This window comes from Macaca mulatta, chromosome 7 (assembly GCF_049350105.2).
Source record: "Macaca mulatta isolate MMU2019108-1 chromosome 7, T2T-MMU8v2.0, whole genome shotgun sequence".
NCBI lineage: Eukaryota > Metazoa > Chordata > Mammalia > Primates > Cercopithecidae > Macaca > Macaca mulatta.
This window is the reverse complement of record NC_133412.1, coordinates 161,135,710-161,154,707: the sequence shown is the minus strand read 5'-3', so window position 1 is coordinate 161,154,707 and position 18,998 is coordinate 161,135,710. Positions and strand designations below refer to the sequence as shown.

The window sequence follows — 18,998 nt, the reverse complement described above, 5'->3', positions numbered from 1 at the left end:
ATGTGTTTCTTTCTACTCCAGGGTCGTTTTGCCTCTGGCATGCTGAATGACAAGTCTCTGTGGACAGACATCCCTGTGAATTTTCCGAAGAATGGCTGGGCTGCAATTGGAACTCACTCCTTTGAATTTGCACAGTTTGACAACTTTCATGTGGAAGCCACACGCTAATACTTACAGGGCATCATAGAATACTCTGGATTTTCTTCCCTTCTTTTTGGTTTTGGTTCAGAGCCAATTCTTGTTTCATTGGAACAGTATATGAGCCTTTCGAGGCTAAAAATAATGAAGAGTAAATGGGGAGAGAAATTTATTTTTAATTTATCCTGGAAGATTTTGTTAGAATTAATTCCAAGGGGAAAACTGGTGAATCTTTAACATTACCTGGTATGTTCAAACTGTGCATTGGCCCTACCCTTAGGAGTGGTTTGAGTAGTACAGACCTCGAAGCCTTGCTGCTAACACTAAGGTAGCTCTCTTCATCTTACTTGCAAGCGGTCCTGCACATGGCAGTAACTTGATCATCATGGAGATGTATTTATGCATGCTGACCGTGTGTCCAAATGAGCCAGTGTCTTCAGCACAAGATGATGCTGCCATAATAGAAAGCTGAAGAACACTGGAAGTAGCTTTTTGAAAACCACTTCAACCTGTTATGTTTTATGCTCTAAAAAGTATTTTTTTTATTTTCCTTTTTAAGATAATACTTTTGAAATGCAGGATATGATGAGTGGAATGATTGAAAAAAATGCCTCTTTAATAAACTACCTCGGCCGGGCGCGGTGGCTCAAGCCTGTAATCCCAGCACTTTGGGAGGCCGAGACGGGCGGATCACGAGGTCAGGAGATCGAGACCATCCTGGCTAACACGGTGAAACTCCGTCTCTACTAAAAAATACAAAAAACTAGCCAGGCGAAGTGGCGGGCGCCTGTGGTCCCAGCTACTCGGGAGGCTGAGGCAGGAGAATGGCGTGAACCCGGGAGGCGGAGCTTGCAGTGAGCTGAGATCCGGCCACTGCACTCCAGCCTGGGCGACAGAGCCAGACTCAGTCTCAAAAAAAAAAAAAATTAAAAAAAAAAAAAAATAAATAAATAAATAAATAAACTACCTCTAACACTACTTCTGCAGTAATAGATATTATCAGATTAATTGGGTTATTTGCATTATTTAATTCTTTTGATTCCAAGTTTTGGTCTTGTAACCACTATAACTCTCTGTGAACATTTTTCCAGGTGGCTGGAAGAAGGAAGAAAACCTGATCTAGCCAATGCTGTTGTAGGCATTTCCTCTGCCTCATCTCACTGTGCTGTGGTCTGTCCTCACATGTGGCACTGGTAACAGACTCACACAGCTGATGAATGATTTCTCTCCTTATGTGTGGAAGGAGGGGAGCACTTAGCCATTTGCTAACTCCCAGAATTGGATCATCTCCTAAGATGTACTTACTTTTTAAAGTCCAAATATGTTTATATTTAAATATATGTGAGCATGTTTATCATGTAGTATGATTTATACTAAGCATTAATGTGGCTCTAAGTAGCAAATCCGTTATTCATGTGGGTAAAGTAAATCTAGAATTATTTGTAAGAATTACTCATTGAACTAATTCTACTCTTTAGGAATTTGTAAGAGTCTAACATAGGCTTAGCTACAGTGAAGTTTTACATTGCTTTTGAAGACAAGAAGCTAAGTACTAGAATAAATAAGGTTACAGAGAACATTTTTCAGTTAAAACCAAGTGATTTCCAGTTGATATATCTAATATTTTAAAAACTAACATTGTAGAGTCATAATTTATTTACAATAAAATGTTCCCACTTTAAGTATACAATTCAGTGAGTTTTGATAAATGGATATACCCATGTAACCAACACTCCAGTCAAGTTTCAGAATATTTCCATCACCCTCTAGAAAGTTCTCTTGTATACCTGCTCAGTCAGTTCCTTTCACTCCCAATTGTTGGCAGTCATTGATACGAATTCTATCACTATAGGTTAGTTTTCTTTGTTCTAGAACATCATGAAAGTGGCATCATGTACTATGTATTCTTATGAATGGTTTCTTTCTGTCAGCATAATGATTTGAGATTTGTCCTCATGTTGTGTGATTCAGTGGTTTATTCCTTCTTATTTCTGAAGAGTTTTCACACATTGTGTGAATATACCACAATTTGTTTCCTCCCCACCAGTTTCTGCTATTACAATTAAAACTGTCCACATTTACAATCTTTGTGTCAAATATATTTCTATTTAAGATGAATACAGAGGAGTGAAATTTCTGGGTCTTATGTTAATTGTATGTTTAACTTTATAAGAAGCTACCAAACTGTTTTCCAAAATGATTGTATGGTTTTACACTTCCATCAGCAATGTTTAAAAGTTCCAGTTACTCTGCATTCTTGTCAGTGCCTTGTGTTGTCGTTCTTTTTAATTTTAACCCTTAATTGTGGGTGTATAGTATGTACATTTCTCTGATGACTAAAGCTGTTGAGCAGATGTCATGGACTTAATAGACATTTATATACTTTGTTTTATGTAATATCTATTCAAATCTTTTGCTCATCTAAAAAAATTCTGTTGTCTTTTCTATTGAGTTATAAGAGCTCTTTACATCTTCTAGATACATGTTTTTTTTTAAATGTTTTGAAAATTATTTTCTCTTTTTCTACAAAGAACCTGATGGAATTTTCATTTTGATTACATTTAAATTATAGATATATCTGGAAAGAACTGATATCTGACTAATATGGACCCTTCAAATCCATGAGCAGTTACACCTTTTTAAAAAATTTTATTTTACTTTAAGTTCTGGGATACATGTGCAGAAGGTGCAGGTTTGTTACATAGGTATACATGTGCCATGCTGGTTTGCTGCACCTACTGACCCATCCTTTAAGTTCCCTCCCCTCACCTCCCACCCCACACCCCCCAACAGGCCCTGGTATGTGTTGTTCCCCTCCCTGTGTCCATGTGTTCTCATTGTTCAACTCCCACTTATGAGTGAGAACATGCAATGTTTGGTTTTCTCTTCCCGTGTTAGTTTGCTGAGGATGATGGCTTCCAGCTTCATCCATGTCCCTGCAGAGTACATGATCTCATTCTTTTTTATGGCTGCGTAGTATTCCATGGTGTATATGTATCACGTTTCCTTTATTCAGTCTATTGTTGATGGACATTTGGGTTGGTTCCATAACTTTGCTGTTGTAAATGGTGCTGCAATAAACTTAACATGTGCATGTGTCTTTATAGTAGAATGATTTATATTCCTCTGGGTGTATACCCAGTAATGGCATTGCTGGGTCAAATGGTATTTCTGGTTCTAGATCCTTGAGGAATCACCACACTGCCTTCCACAATGGTTGAACTAATTTACATTCACACCAACAGTGTAAAAGCGCTTCTATTTCTCCACAGCCTTTCCTGCATCTATTGTTTCTTGACTTTTTAATATTTTTATTTTGACTGACACGAGATGGTATCTCATTGTGGTTTTGATTTGCATTTCTCTAATGATCAGTGATGTTGAGCTTTTGTTCATGTTTGTTGGGTGCATAAATGTCTTCTTTTGAGTAGTGTCTGTTCATATTCTTTGCCCATTTTTTGATGGAGTTGTTTGTTTGTTTCTTGTATATTTATTTAAGTTCTTTGTAAATTCTGGATATTAGACCTTTGTCAGATGGGTAGACCGCAAAAATGTTCTCTTATTCTGTAGGTTGCCTGTTCACTGTGATGATAATTTCTTTTGCTGCGCAGAAGCTCTTTAGTTTAATTAGATCCCATTTGTCAATTTTGGCTTTTTTGCAATTGCTTTTGGCATTTTCATCATGCAGTCTTTGCCCATGCATATGTCCTCAGTAGTATTGCCTAGATTTTCTTCTAGGGTTTTTATGGTTTGGGTTTTACTTTTAAGTCTTTAATTCATCTTGAGTTAATTTTTGTATAAGGTGTAAGGAAGGGGTCCAGTTTCAGTTTTCTGCATATGGCTAGTCAGTTTTCCCAGCACCATTTATTGAGTAGGAGATCCTTTTCCCACTGCTTGTTTTTGTCAGGTTTGTTGAAGATCAGATGGTTGTAGATGTGTGGTGCTATTTCTGAGGTCTCTGTTCTGCTCCATTGGTCTATATGTCTGTTTTGGTACCAGTACCATGCTGTTTTGGTTACTGTAGCCTTGTAGTATAATTTGATGTCAGCTAGCCTGATGCTTCCAGCTTTGTTCTTTTTGCTTAGGATTTTCTTGGCTATACGGGGTCTTCTTTGATTTCAGACTAAATTTAAAGTAGTTTTTTCTAATTCTGTGAAAAGTGTCAATGGTAGTTTGGTGGGAATAGCATTGAATGTATAAATTACTTTGGGCAGTATGGGCATTTCACGATATTGAGTCTTCCTATCCATGAGGATGGAATGTTTTTCCATTTGTTTGTGTCCTCTCTTATTTCCTCGAGGAGTGGTTTGTAGTTCTCCTTGAAGAGATCCTTCTCATCCCTTGTTAGCTGTATTCCTAGGTATTTTATTCTCTGTGTAGCGATTGTGAATGAGAGTTCATTCATGATTTGGCTCTCTGCCTGTCTGTTGTTGGTGTAAAGGAATGCTTGTGATTTTTGCACATTGATTTTGTATCCTGAGACTTTGCTGAAGTTGCTTATCAGCTTAAGGAGTTTTGGGGCTGAGATGATGGGTTTTCTAAATTTAGAATCATGTTATCTGCAAACAGAGACAATTAGACTTCCTCTCCTCCTATCTGAATACCCTTTATTTCTTTCTCTTGCATGATTGCCCTGGCCAGAACTTCTGATACTATGTTGAATGGGAGTGTTGAGAGAGGGTATCCTTGCCTTGGTGTCGGTTTTCAAAGGGAATGCTTCCAGCTTTTTCCCATTCAATATGATATTGGCTGTGAGTTTGTCATAAATAGCTATTCTTATTTTGAGATATGTTCCAGCAATACCTAGTTTATTGAGAGTTTTTAACATGAAGGGATGTTGAATTTTGTCAAAGCCCCTTTCTGCATCTATTATCATGTGGTTTTTGTCTTTGGTTCTGTTTATGTGAGGATTATGTTTATTGATTTGCATATGTTGAACCAGCCTCGCATCCCAGGGATGAAGCCGACTTTATCGTGGTGGATAAGTTTTTTGATGTGCTGCTGGTTTCGGTTTGCCAGTATTTTATTGACGATTTTCCTGTTGATGTTCATCAGGGATATTGGCCTGAAGTTTTCTTTTTTTGTTGTGTCTCTTCCCAGTTTTTGGTACCAGGATGACGCATCATACAGTGAGTTAGGGAGGAGTCTCTCCTTTTCAATTATTTGGAATAGTTTCAGAAGGAATGATACCAGGTCCTCTTTGTACCTCTGGTAGAATTTGACTGTGAATCCATCTGGTCCTGGGCTTTTTTTGTTGGTAGGCTATTAATTAGTGCCTCAATTTCAGAACTTGTTATTGGTCTATTCAGGGATTCGACTTCCTCCTAATTTAGTGTTGGGAGGGTATATGTGTCCAGAAATTTATCCATTTCTTCTAGATTTTCTAGTTTATTTGCCTAGAAGTGTTTACAGTATTCTGTGATGGTAGTTTGTATTTCTGTGGGGTCAGTGGTGATATCCCTTTATCATTTTTTATTGTGTCTGTTTGATTCTTCCCTCTTTTCTTCTTTATTAGTCTAGCTAGTGGTCTATGTATTTTGTTAATTTTTTCAAAAAACTAGCTCCTTGATTTATTGATTTTTTGGAGAGCTTTTCGTGTATCTTCTTCAATTCTTCTCTGATCTTAGTTATTTCTTGTCTTCTGCTAGTTTTTGGATTAGTTTGCTCGTTTCTCTGGCTCCTTTAATTGTGATGTTAGGTTGTCAGTTTGAGATCTTTCTCACTTTCTGATGTGGGCATTTAGTGGTATAAATTTCCCTCTTAATACTGCTTTAGCTGTGTCCCAGAGATTCTGGTATGTTCTCTTTGTTCTCATTGGTTTCAAAGAACTTCTTGATTTCTGCCTTAATTACATTATTTACTTAGGAGTCATTCAGGAACAGGTTGTTCAATTTCCATGTAATTGTGTGGTTTTGAGTGAGTTTCTTAATCCTGAGTTCTAATTTGATTGGACTGTGGTCTGAGAGACTGTTACGATTTCAGTTATTTGGCATTTGCTGAGGAGCAGTTACACCTTTTCATGTATTAAGTCTATAATTTCTCTCAGCAGTTTCTGTAGTTTTCAGCATACAGATCTTGAAGATGTTTTTTATTAAATGTATCCTTAAATATTTTATGTCTTTGATGCTATTGTAAATGGTGTTTATTATTTGTTATTCATACATAGAAACACAGCTGGTTTTTTGCATATTGACCTGCAGTCCTGCTCCCTTGCTAAATTCACTTATTAGTTTAGCTTTTTTTGGGTAAATTCTTTAGAATTTTCTACATATGTAATTATGTAATCTGTGAATATAGACAATTCTGCTTTTTCCTTTTCAATATTTCTGCTGTATTTCTGATGCTTTTGTTGCCTTATTGCACTGACCAGGACTTCAAGTACAATGTTGAGAAGTGGTAAGAGCAGATGTATCAGCCTTGTTCCTCATCTTAGGAAGCGTCTCTTTCACCATTAAGTGTGAGTACTGAATTTGTTAAATGCTTTTTCTCTACATCTAACGAGATAGTTATACTGTCTTTCTTCTTTATTCTGTTAATGTGATATATCACATGGTTTGATTTTCAAATATTAAAGCAACTTTGCATTCGTGAGATATGTCATGACCAAGTGGGGTTTATTACCCTGTTTATGTACTGGTGAATTTAATCTGTCAATATTTGGCTAAAAGTGTTTGTGTCTGTGTTCCTGTGGAATATTGATCTAGTTTTATTTTCTCCTAATGTCTTTATCTGGTTTGGTGGTAGGGTGATACCTCATAAATTCAGTTTGGAAATGCTGCCTCCTCCTTTATTCTCTGAAAGTTTGTGAGGTTCTTAAACCTTAGAATCCATCAGTTATGTCAGTCAGGGTCTGATCAGGAGACAGAAACCATGCCAGGACCAATCTAATGTTAAGAATTATTAATTAGTAATGAGATTAGCCACTAAGGGGTAGAGAGAACTCCAAAGAATACAGGAAGAGCAGATGTAGAGACCAGCCACTTCCTAGGCTGGGGCAGGGTACTTACAGGGCAACAAACTCGGAAGAGATCCTCCTTACATGACTGAGGCTCAGATCTCACTGCAGATGATATAGTGTTGATATTGTGTGACCCTGGAATGGCCTAGAGTTTGCTGAGATGCTGTGTGCTGGGGCTGGCAGTGGGAAACTGTCTTCTGGGGTATGTGTCAGACTCATTGGGAAGCTCCTCCTGGAGTGCTGCTGAAACTCGCTAGGAAGCCACCCTTTGTGGTGCTGGTGAAACTTTCAGGGAAACTACCTGTAGGGTTGTTGGTGAAAATCCCTGCACAGTAAGTGCCACTGGTTGTTCCAGCTCCTACTGGAAGAGGTGCTTCACTGAGTGTCCCAAATGCTGCTTGCTGGTAGCCACATGCCACAGAAGCAAGAAGGAAAAAGCACACCGGGACAGAGAAGAGAAGCTCCTTCCTCCTGCAGTGTCCCTTTAGTAACCTCTGTTGATAAAACTTAAGTATGCCGCCTGACACAGGAGAAATGTTGACAAGACCCAGCTCCACTATCATAAAGCAGGTCAAATGAGTGGGTTTGAGGCTGAGAAGCTTTAACAGATACAAGGCTGTTCCAATTTTTCTATTTTTTTTTTTTTTTTTTGAGATGGAATCTCACTCTGTCACCAGGCTGGATTGCAATGGCACAATTTCAGCTCACTGCAACCTCTGCCTCCCGGGTTCAAATGATTCTCCTGCCTCAGCCTCCCAAGTAACTGGGATTACAGGCACACACCACCATGCCCAGCTAATTTTTGTATTTTTAGTAGAGTCGGGGTTTCACCATGTTGGCCAGGGTGGTCTTGATTTCCTGACCTCGTGATCCACCCACCTTGGGCTCCCAAAGAGCTGGGATTACAGGCGTGAGCCACTGCACCTGGCCAATTTTTCTATTTCTTATGTCCGTTTTGACAATTTGTCTTTTAAGGAATTTGTCAACTTCATCTAAATTGTCTAATTTATTGGCATAACATTGTTTAAAATATTCCCTTATTTTAATGTCTATAAGACATTCCTGATATGGCCAATTTGTGCTTTCTTTTTATCTTACTTGGTCTAATTAGAATTTTGTCAATTTTATTTATCTTTCAAAGAACCAGTTCTAAATTTCTTAGACTTTTTTCTGTTTCACTGATTGCTGCTTGTACCTTTATTATTTAGTCTACTTTTGGATTAAATTTACTCTTATTCTAGCTTCTTCAGATGCAAGCTTAGATCTTCAATTTTAGATCATCTTTTAAAAAATATGTTAGCATTTAATACTAAAATTTAAACATTTATTTAGTTACATCTCACATATTTTAATATCCACGTTCTAATTTTCATTTAGTTCAGAATATTTTCTAAATTATCTTATACTTTTTTGAACTTTGTGCTAATTATTGTAGAAGTTCAATGTTTAATTTCTAAGTATTTGAAGATTTTCCAGATAACTTTTTGCCATTGATATTTAAACTTAATTCTGTTGTGATTAGAAAATATGTTGTGTTTCCTTTCAGCTATCTTAAATGTATTTAGACTTGTTTTATGACCCAATTTATCTTAGTCAGTGTACCCTTAAAAATAATTTGCCTTCTGCAGTGATTGGCTGTAATGTTTTACAAATATTAATTAGGTCATGTTAGCTGATGGTGTTGATGTCTGTGACTTACTGATTTTCTCTCTACGTTTACTGTTAATTACTGAGTGAGAAGAGTTAAGATCTCCAAATACAGAAAATGTGTGTTTTCTATTTCCCTGTTCAGGTTCAGTCTGAGAGGTTGATTTTCCTGGGGCATTCTAGCTCTAGTCTAGCCCTGTTCTTAAGGCATGGAATTCCCTGGGAGCTGAATGAGTTCTCTCCACTATATTTGTTCACATCTTAAATATCGTCTAGCCCTGTGATAATTTTGATAGTTGTTCAGCTAACACTTTCCTGATTATTCTTTGGCCCAAGGGCTTTCACACTGTGAATGCTTAGTTTAGAGCTAAAGACACAAATAGACCCCCTCTGAGATTTCTGAACCTCTTTTTCTACATAGCACCCTCTCTCAGATACTCTGCACTGCAAATTTCAGGTGCTGCAGCCTCTTTGAACTCTGATCTTTATCTCCACAGCTCCACAAGACCCATATACTCTGCATTCCCCTTCCCTGCACTGAAATCTGGTAAATGGCTCTAGACAGAAATGGGGGATCACAAAATTCACCTCATTGATTTCTCCGTTTTTCTCTGATCACAGTACTGGGCTTCCTGCTGTCTACTCTCTGAAACTGTTGTTTACAGTGGGCTGATCCAGTTGTAGTTTTTATTCTCTCAAGGCTGGAAATGGAACTCTTCATTTACTTGAATACCTGGCCATCCTGAGCCTTTTTTGATTTTTTTTTTTTTTTTTTTTTTGAGACAGAGTCTCACTCTGTCACCTAGGCTGGAGTGGAATGGGACCATCATAGCTCACTGCAGCCTCGAACCCCTTGGCTCAAGCAGTTATCCTGCCTCAGCCTCCTGAGTAGCTAGGAATTACATGCGTGTGCCACCACACCTGGCTAATTATATATATATATATAAAAATATTTTATATATATATATATATATATATTTTTTTTTTTTTTGGAGAGATGGTGTCCTTTTCTGAAATATTTTGACACTAAGACAGTCCCCAACTTATGATGGTTCAACTTAATGATTTTTCTGTTTCTTTTTCCTTTTTTTTTTTTTTTTCTTTTTTGAGATGGAGTCTCGCTCGTCCCCCAGGCTGGAGTGCAGTAGTGCGATCTTGGCTCACTGCAAGCTCCGCCTCCCAGGTTCATGCTATTCTCCTGCCTCAGCCTCACGAGTAGCTGGGACTACAGGTGCCCGCCACCATGCCTGGATATTTTTTTTTGTAATTTTAGTAGCGACGAGGTTTCGCCGTGTTAGCCAGGATGGTCTCAATCTCCTGACATCGTGATCCGCCCGCCTCGGCCTCCCAAAGTGCTGGGATTATAGGTGTGAGCCACCGCGCCCAGCCAACTTTTCAACTTCATGATGCTGCAAAAATGATACACATTCAGTAGAAACCGTACTTCAAATTTTGACCTTTTCCTGGCCTAGTGATATACGGTACAATACTTTCCTGACACTGGGCAGTGGCAGCAAGCAGTATCTCCTATCAGCCATGTCATCTTGAGGGTAAACAACAGATATTCTGTAGTGTACTGTGTTGCCTGTGTTTTTTGAAATAATTTTGCCCAACTACAGGCTAATGTAACTATTCTTAGCACATTTAAGGTAGGCTAGGCTAAGCTATGATGTTCATTCAGTAGGTTAGGTGTATTAAATGCATTTCAACTTGATATTTCAACTTATAATGGATTTTTCTGGATAGAGCCCCATGGTACGTCGAGGAGCATCTGTGATTTGCACCACATATTCATCATCATGATTTAGACACTGTTTCAGCTGGTAGCTTTATTTCAAGTAGCTTTGAAGTATTTGGATATAAAGCATGTCTTATGCTTCTACATTCCTTGTGTTGCTGCCCACATATTAATAGGTGGTCATCAAGGACTTGATTTTTGATCAGGTTTGATTAGATAGGCTGTACTGGTAGATGGCTACCAGTAACCATGAATTGTATTAATTAAGTAGACTCATCAGAGCCTCTAAGTGAAACCACTTTGTAAGTGGCCAAAGTTACTTTACACACTAACAACAACACCTGGAAAAGCACCATGGTAAAATTACTGAAGTTGAGTCCTAAAATCTGGGTTGAATGCCAGACCTGCTGCTTATTTATCTGACTTTGGTTGAATCACTGACACTGCTCTTTCTGTAAAACAAAGAAATTAGGCTGGATAGTCACTGAGACACCTTCCAGTTCTTACTCTGTAATGCTGATTTAAACATGTGTATTTTAAAAATTTAATTCAAATATTTAACTAGGCTCAAGTTGCTTACCAGAAGAGGTTTTTTTTTCTTAGTGAGATTTGCCATGTATTGTTTCCCACACTGAAAGATGACCAGACAGTGCCTTGTATGTTTAAACTTGGCCAAATGGCTTCATCAAATGAAATTATTTTGCAAATGGATTTAACTTCATTAAATATATATATTTAATATATATGTAATATATATGTATATATATTTAATGAAGTTAAATATATATACACACACACACAGATACATAAGCTTTATAGCAGATTCCATTCTCTAAACATGTGACCTGCTTAAAAAGGACCATCTTTTATTATCCTCACAGGTCTACTGGTAGTAGTTTAAACTATGGGGGCTGGGGGGCCCAAGCATTGTGATGTGATTTATACCACTCCAAATCATGAAAGCAGGATTTAAAAATCATAGTGTTCTACAGCCTTTGCTCATAGGTAGATTTCGTCCTTACACTTGATTTTTCTTCTGCTTTGTTAGTGCTTTACATTCACTTGAAAGAAAGCCTGGCTTTCTTTGTTTGGAATATTATAGTTGGATCATATTATACTGAAAATAGCACCTCTGTTTAAGTCCATAGATAATTTGAAATTGTTCTGAAGTGTTTCCTCCCACTCTTTCTCCCACTCCTCCTCCTCTGTCTCCTCCTCCGTCTCCTTCCTTCTCCAATAAAACTGAACTTGATGCTCCATAGAATTGGTAATTGCTATTCAACTAGGAAAAATGCAGACACTTTGAGGGATTGTGATTGATTGTTGAACAAGATACTTGAAGTGATTTTTTTCCACCAGGTTATTTATAGTTTTCACATTCACTGGGGGAGAGAAATATAGAATTAAGTGATTTGAAAATTATATTGAAGAGACAGTTTATTACTTTCTGCATCTGTTTAACAGAATATACTAAGTATTGTTTTTGCATTGTATGGTATATATTTAACAGGATGTGGGTAGTAGTTAAGACCATGTTAATGATTTTATATGTGAGGTGATCCCTTGTCTTTTGGAAATCAGCATAGGCTTTGGCATCTCTGAGTTCATTACAATCCATTTACTACTCTATTTGATAAACAGGCTGTCTGCCACTCAATTAGAGACCCTACTAGACACAGGGAGAGGATACAAGTTCCTTAAATGTAGGTAAATAATAACTTACCAGTATATAGATGGCACTTCAATGTGGGGATCCCAGTGGCATCCCCCTAAGCAGCATTGCACAATATCTGGCCCTGAGGCTCACAGGGTTCTTAGCTACCTATGATACTATCTGGTGGCGGTGGGAATATGGTCAGGAACTTTGCAAATGGAAGGTCTCAAGGTGTCTCTCCTCACTTGCCTGTTTCTAATGACTCTGGAGACTAGCTATATGCTTGACTACTCCTTAGGTGGAACTAGTAACAATCCCAGAATAATTTGAAAATTTACTGCAAGACTGAGTGAGTTGAAGGTCACTTTCTCAGGTGAAGCCCCTGCTATAGTTTTGGGTATGGTTTATTTGTCCTCACCAAAGCTCATGTTGAAATTTGACCACCAGTGTGGCGGTGTTGGGAGGTGAGGCCTAGTGGGGAGGTATTTGGGTCATGAGTGGGGAACCCATCAGGAATGGCTTGGTGCTGTTCTTGGAGTAGTGAGTGAGTTATTGCTCATATGAGACTGGATTGGTTCCCAAGAAATGGATTCATTTGGGTTTTTATAAAGTCAGGATGCCCCTCAGGTTTGGTCTCTCTTCACATGTACCCACTTCCCCTTAGACCTTCTCCACCATCTTTTCACACATCATGAAAGTCCTTACTAGAAGCAGAGTGGATGACCATGCCATGATTCTTGTACAGCCTGCAGAACCATGGGCCAAATCTCTTTTCTTTCTAAATTATCCAGCCTCACATATTCCTTTATAGTAACACAAAACTGACTGAGAGTCTTCTTTCCCTCTTGTAGGTTCAGGCCACAGACCCTCCAGAAGTGTCTTTCCTCTTATATAGCTTGTGATTATCTTTGCAAATAATTAAGGTTTGCAAATAAAACTAAGATGATGTGATGGTTAATCTTGTGTGTCAACTTGCCTAAGCCACAGTACTCAGATACTTGGACAAATACCATTTTAAATGTTTCTGTGAAGGTGTTTTTTTAAGATGAATATTTAAATCAGTAGACTTTGGGTAAAGGAGATTACCCTTCATATTGTGGATGGACCTCCTCCAATCAGTTGGAAGCTTTAATAGAAAAAGACTGACCTCTCTATGGAGGAATTCTGCAAGCAGATGGTTTTTGGACTTGGACTGCAATTTGGTGTCCAGCCTGCTGGCCTACCCTGTAGATTTTGGATTTGCTACATGCATTAGTCTGTTTTCACACTGCTAATAAAGACATACCCGAGACCAGGTAATTTGTAAAGGAAAGGGGTTTAATTGACTCACAGTTCCACGTGGCTGGAGAGGCCTTACAATTATGGCAGAACGCAAAGGTGAAGCAAAGTCACATCTTACATGGCGGCAGGCCAGAGAGCGTATGCAGGGGAACTCCTATTTATAAAACCATCAGATCTCATGAGACTTACTCACTATTATGAGAACAGCATGGGAAATACCCACCCCCATGATTCTATTAACTTCCACCGGGCCCCTCCCACGCTGTGGGAATTATGGGAGCTACAGTTCAATATGAGATTTGGGTGGGGACACAGCCAAACCATATCACTACACCTCTACAATTCCACGAGCCAATTTCTTAAAGTAAATCTCTCTCTCTCTCTACACACACGCACACAGACACACATACACACACACACACACACACACACATACACACACCCCCTGTTGGTTCTGTTTTCTCTGGCGAACCCTGACTACTACAGATGCCTTTCTCCTAGAACTCTACTACAGATGCATCTTGAAATTATTAAATGAAAGGTAAAATCTATTTGGAGCACTGCATTACATTTTATGATAAAAATATAACTATCTTAGAGCACAGGAATTTTTGGCTGTTTTTGTAGAGGGTAGAAGAATGCCTGGGAAATATTCAAATCATAAATACTTGTTGAATGAATGTTGAATAAAAAACTTGCAATTAGTTTAACTGTGATGACATTTTATCCCCAGCAGTGTAAAAGGTGTAAAGATCCATTAATTTAGTTGTCTAAAGAAGATGCTTATGGCTTGCTGGGTTATAGTGATATTTAACTAAATTTTTAAAACAAATAGTGACTTTTGAAAATTTCTCTTTTTCATGTTTCAATAGCATTTTACCTTCAACATATTTCTTTTTAAAATTGCTGCTCATTAGGGGGAAAGGACTTGACCCTTCCCATTTAAGGAGACTTGCTGGGAATGACCAATGTATATGTCATTGATCAGAACTTAGTAGAATTCTAGCCAGAAATTCACATGAGAGGCTGAGACATATGGCTTTTCAGCTGGGCACATCAACACTTCAAATACAACTTGGGCTGTTACTAAGGAGGGAGTGGAAAATGGATGTCGGGGTGTTTTGTTAATGTTATTTAAAATCTCAATCAGTGGACAAGCATTTTACCTAGTTGTTGTCAGTATTAATATACTAAAGCTGGCAGACCTGAATCATCATTGTTTTTAGGGAACAAACAAAAATCACACAGTTTAAATTATTGAGAAGTGTGAGAGCTGGCAGAGATCTTAGAACACATTGGGCACAGCTACTTCATTTTGCAGAGGAGAAACTAAAGCCCAGAGAGGTAAAGTGACTGAAGGGGTAATGAAATGCCCTGGGAAGACTTCCTGAGAGCAGAAAGATAGTCTTCTGAGGCTGTCTCTACACACTTGTAGGCCCTGTTATTTCAAGTTTAATCAAAGAAAGTTATCCAGCCCTTCAGTGCTGTGTGGTTTCTGCCCATGAAACGTCACTGTACTAATACCTGCCATTTGGGAATCAGCATGCTCAAGTAAAAGTTCATGAATTCTTGCTGTACCACTTAAACTATGTATTTTTAGCAGTGAATGGATTGTTCCCATTCTTAGCATCTGGAAATAATAACAGCGGGAATTTATTGAGAATTGGGTTTATAAGCTCCATGAATGCAGGGATCAAGTTTGATTTCACGCGCCACTGTATCTGTAGTGCCTAACACAGCCCTTGATGCGTAATGCATAATCCAACAAATAAATAGCTGTTGGTTGGGTAGATGTAGTGTTTATGAGGTGGCAGACATGGTGTTAAGCACTCTTCATGAGTCATCTCATTTCATCCTTGTAACAGCCCTCTGAGGTAGATAATATTTGAAACTAAAATTTGAAAACATGCCCATGGATAAAAACATAGTGAGTGTTGGGACTTGGGCTAGTCTGTCTGACTCCATCCTAAATTACTAGGGAAGCTGGAGGTTTTGGGGTTGAATATCATATGAAACAAATAAAACTTCTCTTAGATTAATTATGAAGAATTTAAAAAGCCTGACTAGTTGATGTGTTATCTAGCACCAAAGATAATTAGCTTAACAAAAAAATGGAAGAAAAAAATAGGAAAAGGCTGACCTGTTAGGTTAGTGAAAGATTCTTGGGTGTTTTGGGGAGGAGTGGGATAGGGTTGAGTGGAGAAGTGTTATTCAATAAAGTTTTCACCCTCTCTTGTTTGAGAGACTTTCTTTTGAGCCATGCATTAAATTTGAAAATGCTCTCCTGAAGTGTTACCAAATCTAGATCATGGATGAGAGACATTGAGTCTTACTCCCAGGATCCCAGGATCCCAGGATTTATTTCCATGGTTCTAAGTGTCTTTTTTTTTTTTTTAAAGGAAATGATGACTCTGTGTAGAATAGAAGAGAGCAGTGAGCTGCAGGGATTTCCTTTCTGTGGTTTCTGGGCCCTGACCTTGCTTTCCTATGTCTACTGGGAGAGAGCTTGTCTATTTCTGTGTACATGTTTTTGTTATTTGCTGCTGTTGTTCCTAAGGTATTTCTAATGTCATAAGCCTGTCTTAGGAGGCGATGACGGTGTGACCCTGCATCTTAGACACCTACAGAGAGATCCAAGTCCTTGTATCTGGGATAGAATCCCCAAAGCAGGCCTGTGGGTCAGGCATAGCTTAGGACCTTTGTCTTTGAATGGTGGATGTGGGCTGGAGACCATGTGGCCATATTCCTCTGAAGGCTGTTTTTTCCCCTCCTGTTGTATTTCCAGAACCTAGTTGTTCTAAACTCTGGATGTATGTTAGAATAATCTGAGGAGGCTTAAAATATGGATTCCTGGGTTCTACCAAAGAGTTTGAGTTGATTAGTTTGGTGAAGGGTCAAGGCATTCATATTTAATTTTAGAAGCACCCCAGGTGAATTTAATTGTATAGTCAGAGTTGGGAGCCATTCTTGTAGCCTAACAAGCCCCCTGTCCCAAAACCATGATTTTTATTTGCGTTTTTCTCCTGTTCCGTATCTTGTGTCATCTAGCATTAGGGCTTCTGCTTCTGCTGGATGGCATTTCTAATGACCATTAAAGGCTGGGCATTAGATTGAAGTCAGGAGGACAGGTAAGGTAAAGTTTCTATGACGAGCACAGAGTGAGATGTATATAATAATGATTTGTTTTTTTAATTAAAAATCAATGAATAAACAAGGAAAGAAATAATAAAAATGAAACAATTATAAGCTAGAAAAGGTTTATAGATTTTCTGTAACCAGTAGATCCAAATACAGATAATCTGTCAAGAAATAGAGAAATTAGGATAAATGAATGCTTTTTCTTTAAAAGGCTTTAATAAAAAAAAAAAGGTCTCAAAAAGAACTGAAAAAAATGAATCTGACCAATTGTTACAGAAGAAATTGAGCCAGTTATCATAAAAAATCAGGCACAAACAGTTTCCAGTTGGAGAATTTCAAATTTTTAAGGATCAGATGGCTCTTAGGCAGTTTGAAAGTGTTTCGGAACAGAGAAAGTGAACCTTCTGAATTATCTTTATGAAGCAAGCATAACATTAGTATAAAAAATGAGTGAGAATGGCACTTAAAAACAATTAGCTATGCAATGTAATCTTTTATGAGAATATTGATATGAAAATCCCAAATAAAGTATAAGCAGAAACAACCTAGCAATGAATAAAAGGATAGCACCACAGCCAAGTGAGGTTCATTTTAACAAATCAGAGATGGATCAATTGTGGAAATCTGCTTGTGGAATTCTCTAGGTTGATGGGTAAAGGAGGGAAGAAAGTGCCACAACAGATGTGGCAAAGGCATTTTATAAAAGTCAATACATATACTAGATAAGCAGTAAAATAGTAACACATCATATTTGGGCAATTTCTATGAATTTTTCCATTGTACCTAATGGTGAAGCACTAGAACCATTTTTTAGTGTTAGAGAAGAGGATACTCACAGCAATAACCACTATTATCTACCATATGTAACAAGAGATTTAGAGCACCAAGTGAACAGTGCTTTCCATGTGCCGTGCAAATCATTTAATCCTCCTCAAACCCTGCAAGAGAGATACTATTATTCCCATTTACTGATGAGAAAAATAATAGCACAGAGAAGTAACTTGCCCAAACTCACACTACTCAGAAGTGGCAGAGCTCGGATTTGAGTCCACCTACACTACCCCTCTAGGAAGAAAATTAATGATGATAGGATATTTGAATAAATGAAGATTTGATGATAATTTTGAAAGGATGGGATTTTTTTCTAAATTTATTTATGGATTACATTATATTGCAATTATAATTCCAATAAGATTTTCTTAACTTAAAAATAATTTTAAAGTTCCTCTAGATGAGTAGACATTAAAGGATAGCCAGAAAAATTCTATAAAGAAGTATAATAAGAAAGGACTTAAAGTTGTGGCAATGCAGTGAGCGTGGAAATGGCCCAGGAATAAACCAAAAATGGAGGATATAGAACAGATGTCAACAGACTAAGGTTAGCAGAGGTGAAACTAAGGCCCCCAGAGATACAGCCCCAGTCAACATTTACATATGATCTACGGCGACTTTCATGCTACAACAGCAGAGTTAAGTAGTGACAGGGATCATATGGCTGGCAAAACCAAAAATATTTACACTCTGGTCCTTCACAGAAAAAGTTTGCCAATCCCTAGCATAGAATAAAGTCCCAACTTAAGTGGATTTAGAAGGCACTTAAAAATCAATCAGCGGGCTCTTGGGGCAAGATGGCTGGCTAGATGCAGCCAGGTGGAACAGCTGCCACCCAGGGAACTGGAAGACTGGTGCACTCCTATCATCTTCAGAGGGAAGGCACTGAGCGTGGATCCAGAGAAGACACAGAAACCAGCTGAAGTGGGAGGGAGCTGGGAACCCTGCATGGGTCTACTGCACAAGGGGAGGGACTGGTTCCTGGCCCTAGATGACTCAGGGAGAACGGGATGGGTGAGTTGAACTGGTAAGGAGCAAGTTACTCTTGCCACAGGCCTCTGGAATCCCTGCATGAGGAGACCTCTCGATAGCCACGGACACTTGAGCAAGGAGAGCTACTCGGAGAAATGGTAGGGGCAGCACTCCAGCCAGTGAAGCGCCCAAAGGGTTTGGTGTGGAAGCGTCTGTAGTGGAGCGCGGCTGATGCCCATCCCCTAGGCTCCACTTGCTCCCATAGTTGACTTTAGCTCCAGGGGAACTGTCGGACCTGAACTCTGCAGGGCAGTGCTGCCCATCAGGTGTGGCTGCTCCAACCTAAGCAACCCTCGGTCTGCTGGCCGCTCCCGGGGCCCCAGCCTGGCTGCGTCTGCTGGCAGTGCAGCCTCAGGTGCCTTGAGGGCCTGCATCCTGGCTCCTGTACTGGCAGACAGCGCCTGACGAGACCTCCAGCAGGGCGGCCCCGTGGACCCGCATCAGCCCGCCTGCTCCTTCCTTCACTGCAGCTCACCCGGCCCATGACCACCCGCCACACCGCTTTGCTGGTGCTGTGTGCCCGGGCGGATCTTACCTTCCCTCCCTACCTCACCAGTGCGCATGTGCGACTGCACACTGCC

The 18,998-nt window shown here is 39.0% G+C and overlaps 1 protein-coding gene across 2 annotated transcripts in view; it reads left to right on the top strand.

The window, feature by feature from the left end:
• GALC (galactosylceramidase) overlaps positions 1-2,248 on the top strand; it is a 57,417-nt gene extending 55,169 nt beyond the window's left edge. The window contains 1 exon segment of one of the 2 annotated variants that reach the window (NM_001044262.2): positions 22-2,248. In NM_001044262.2, coding sequence (NP_001037727.1) covers positions 22-168 — 147 coding nt within the window. In that variant the 3' untranslated portion in view covers positions 169-2,248. 2 annotated transcript variants of the gene reach the window in all.
• The last annotated feature ends 16,750 nt before the right edge of the window (positions 2,249-18,998 follow it).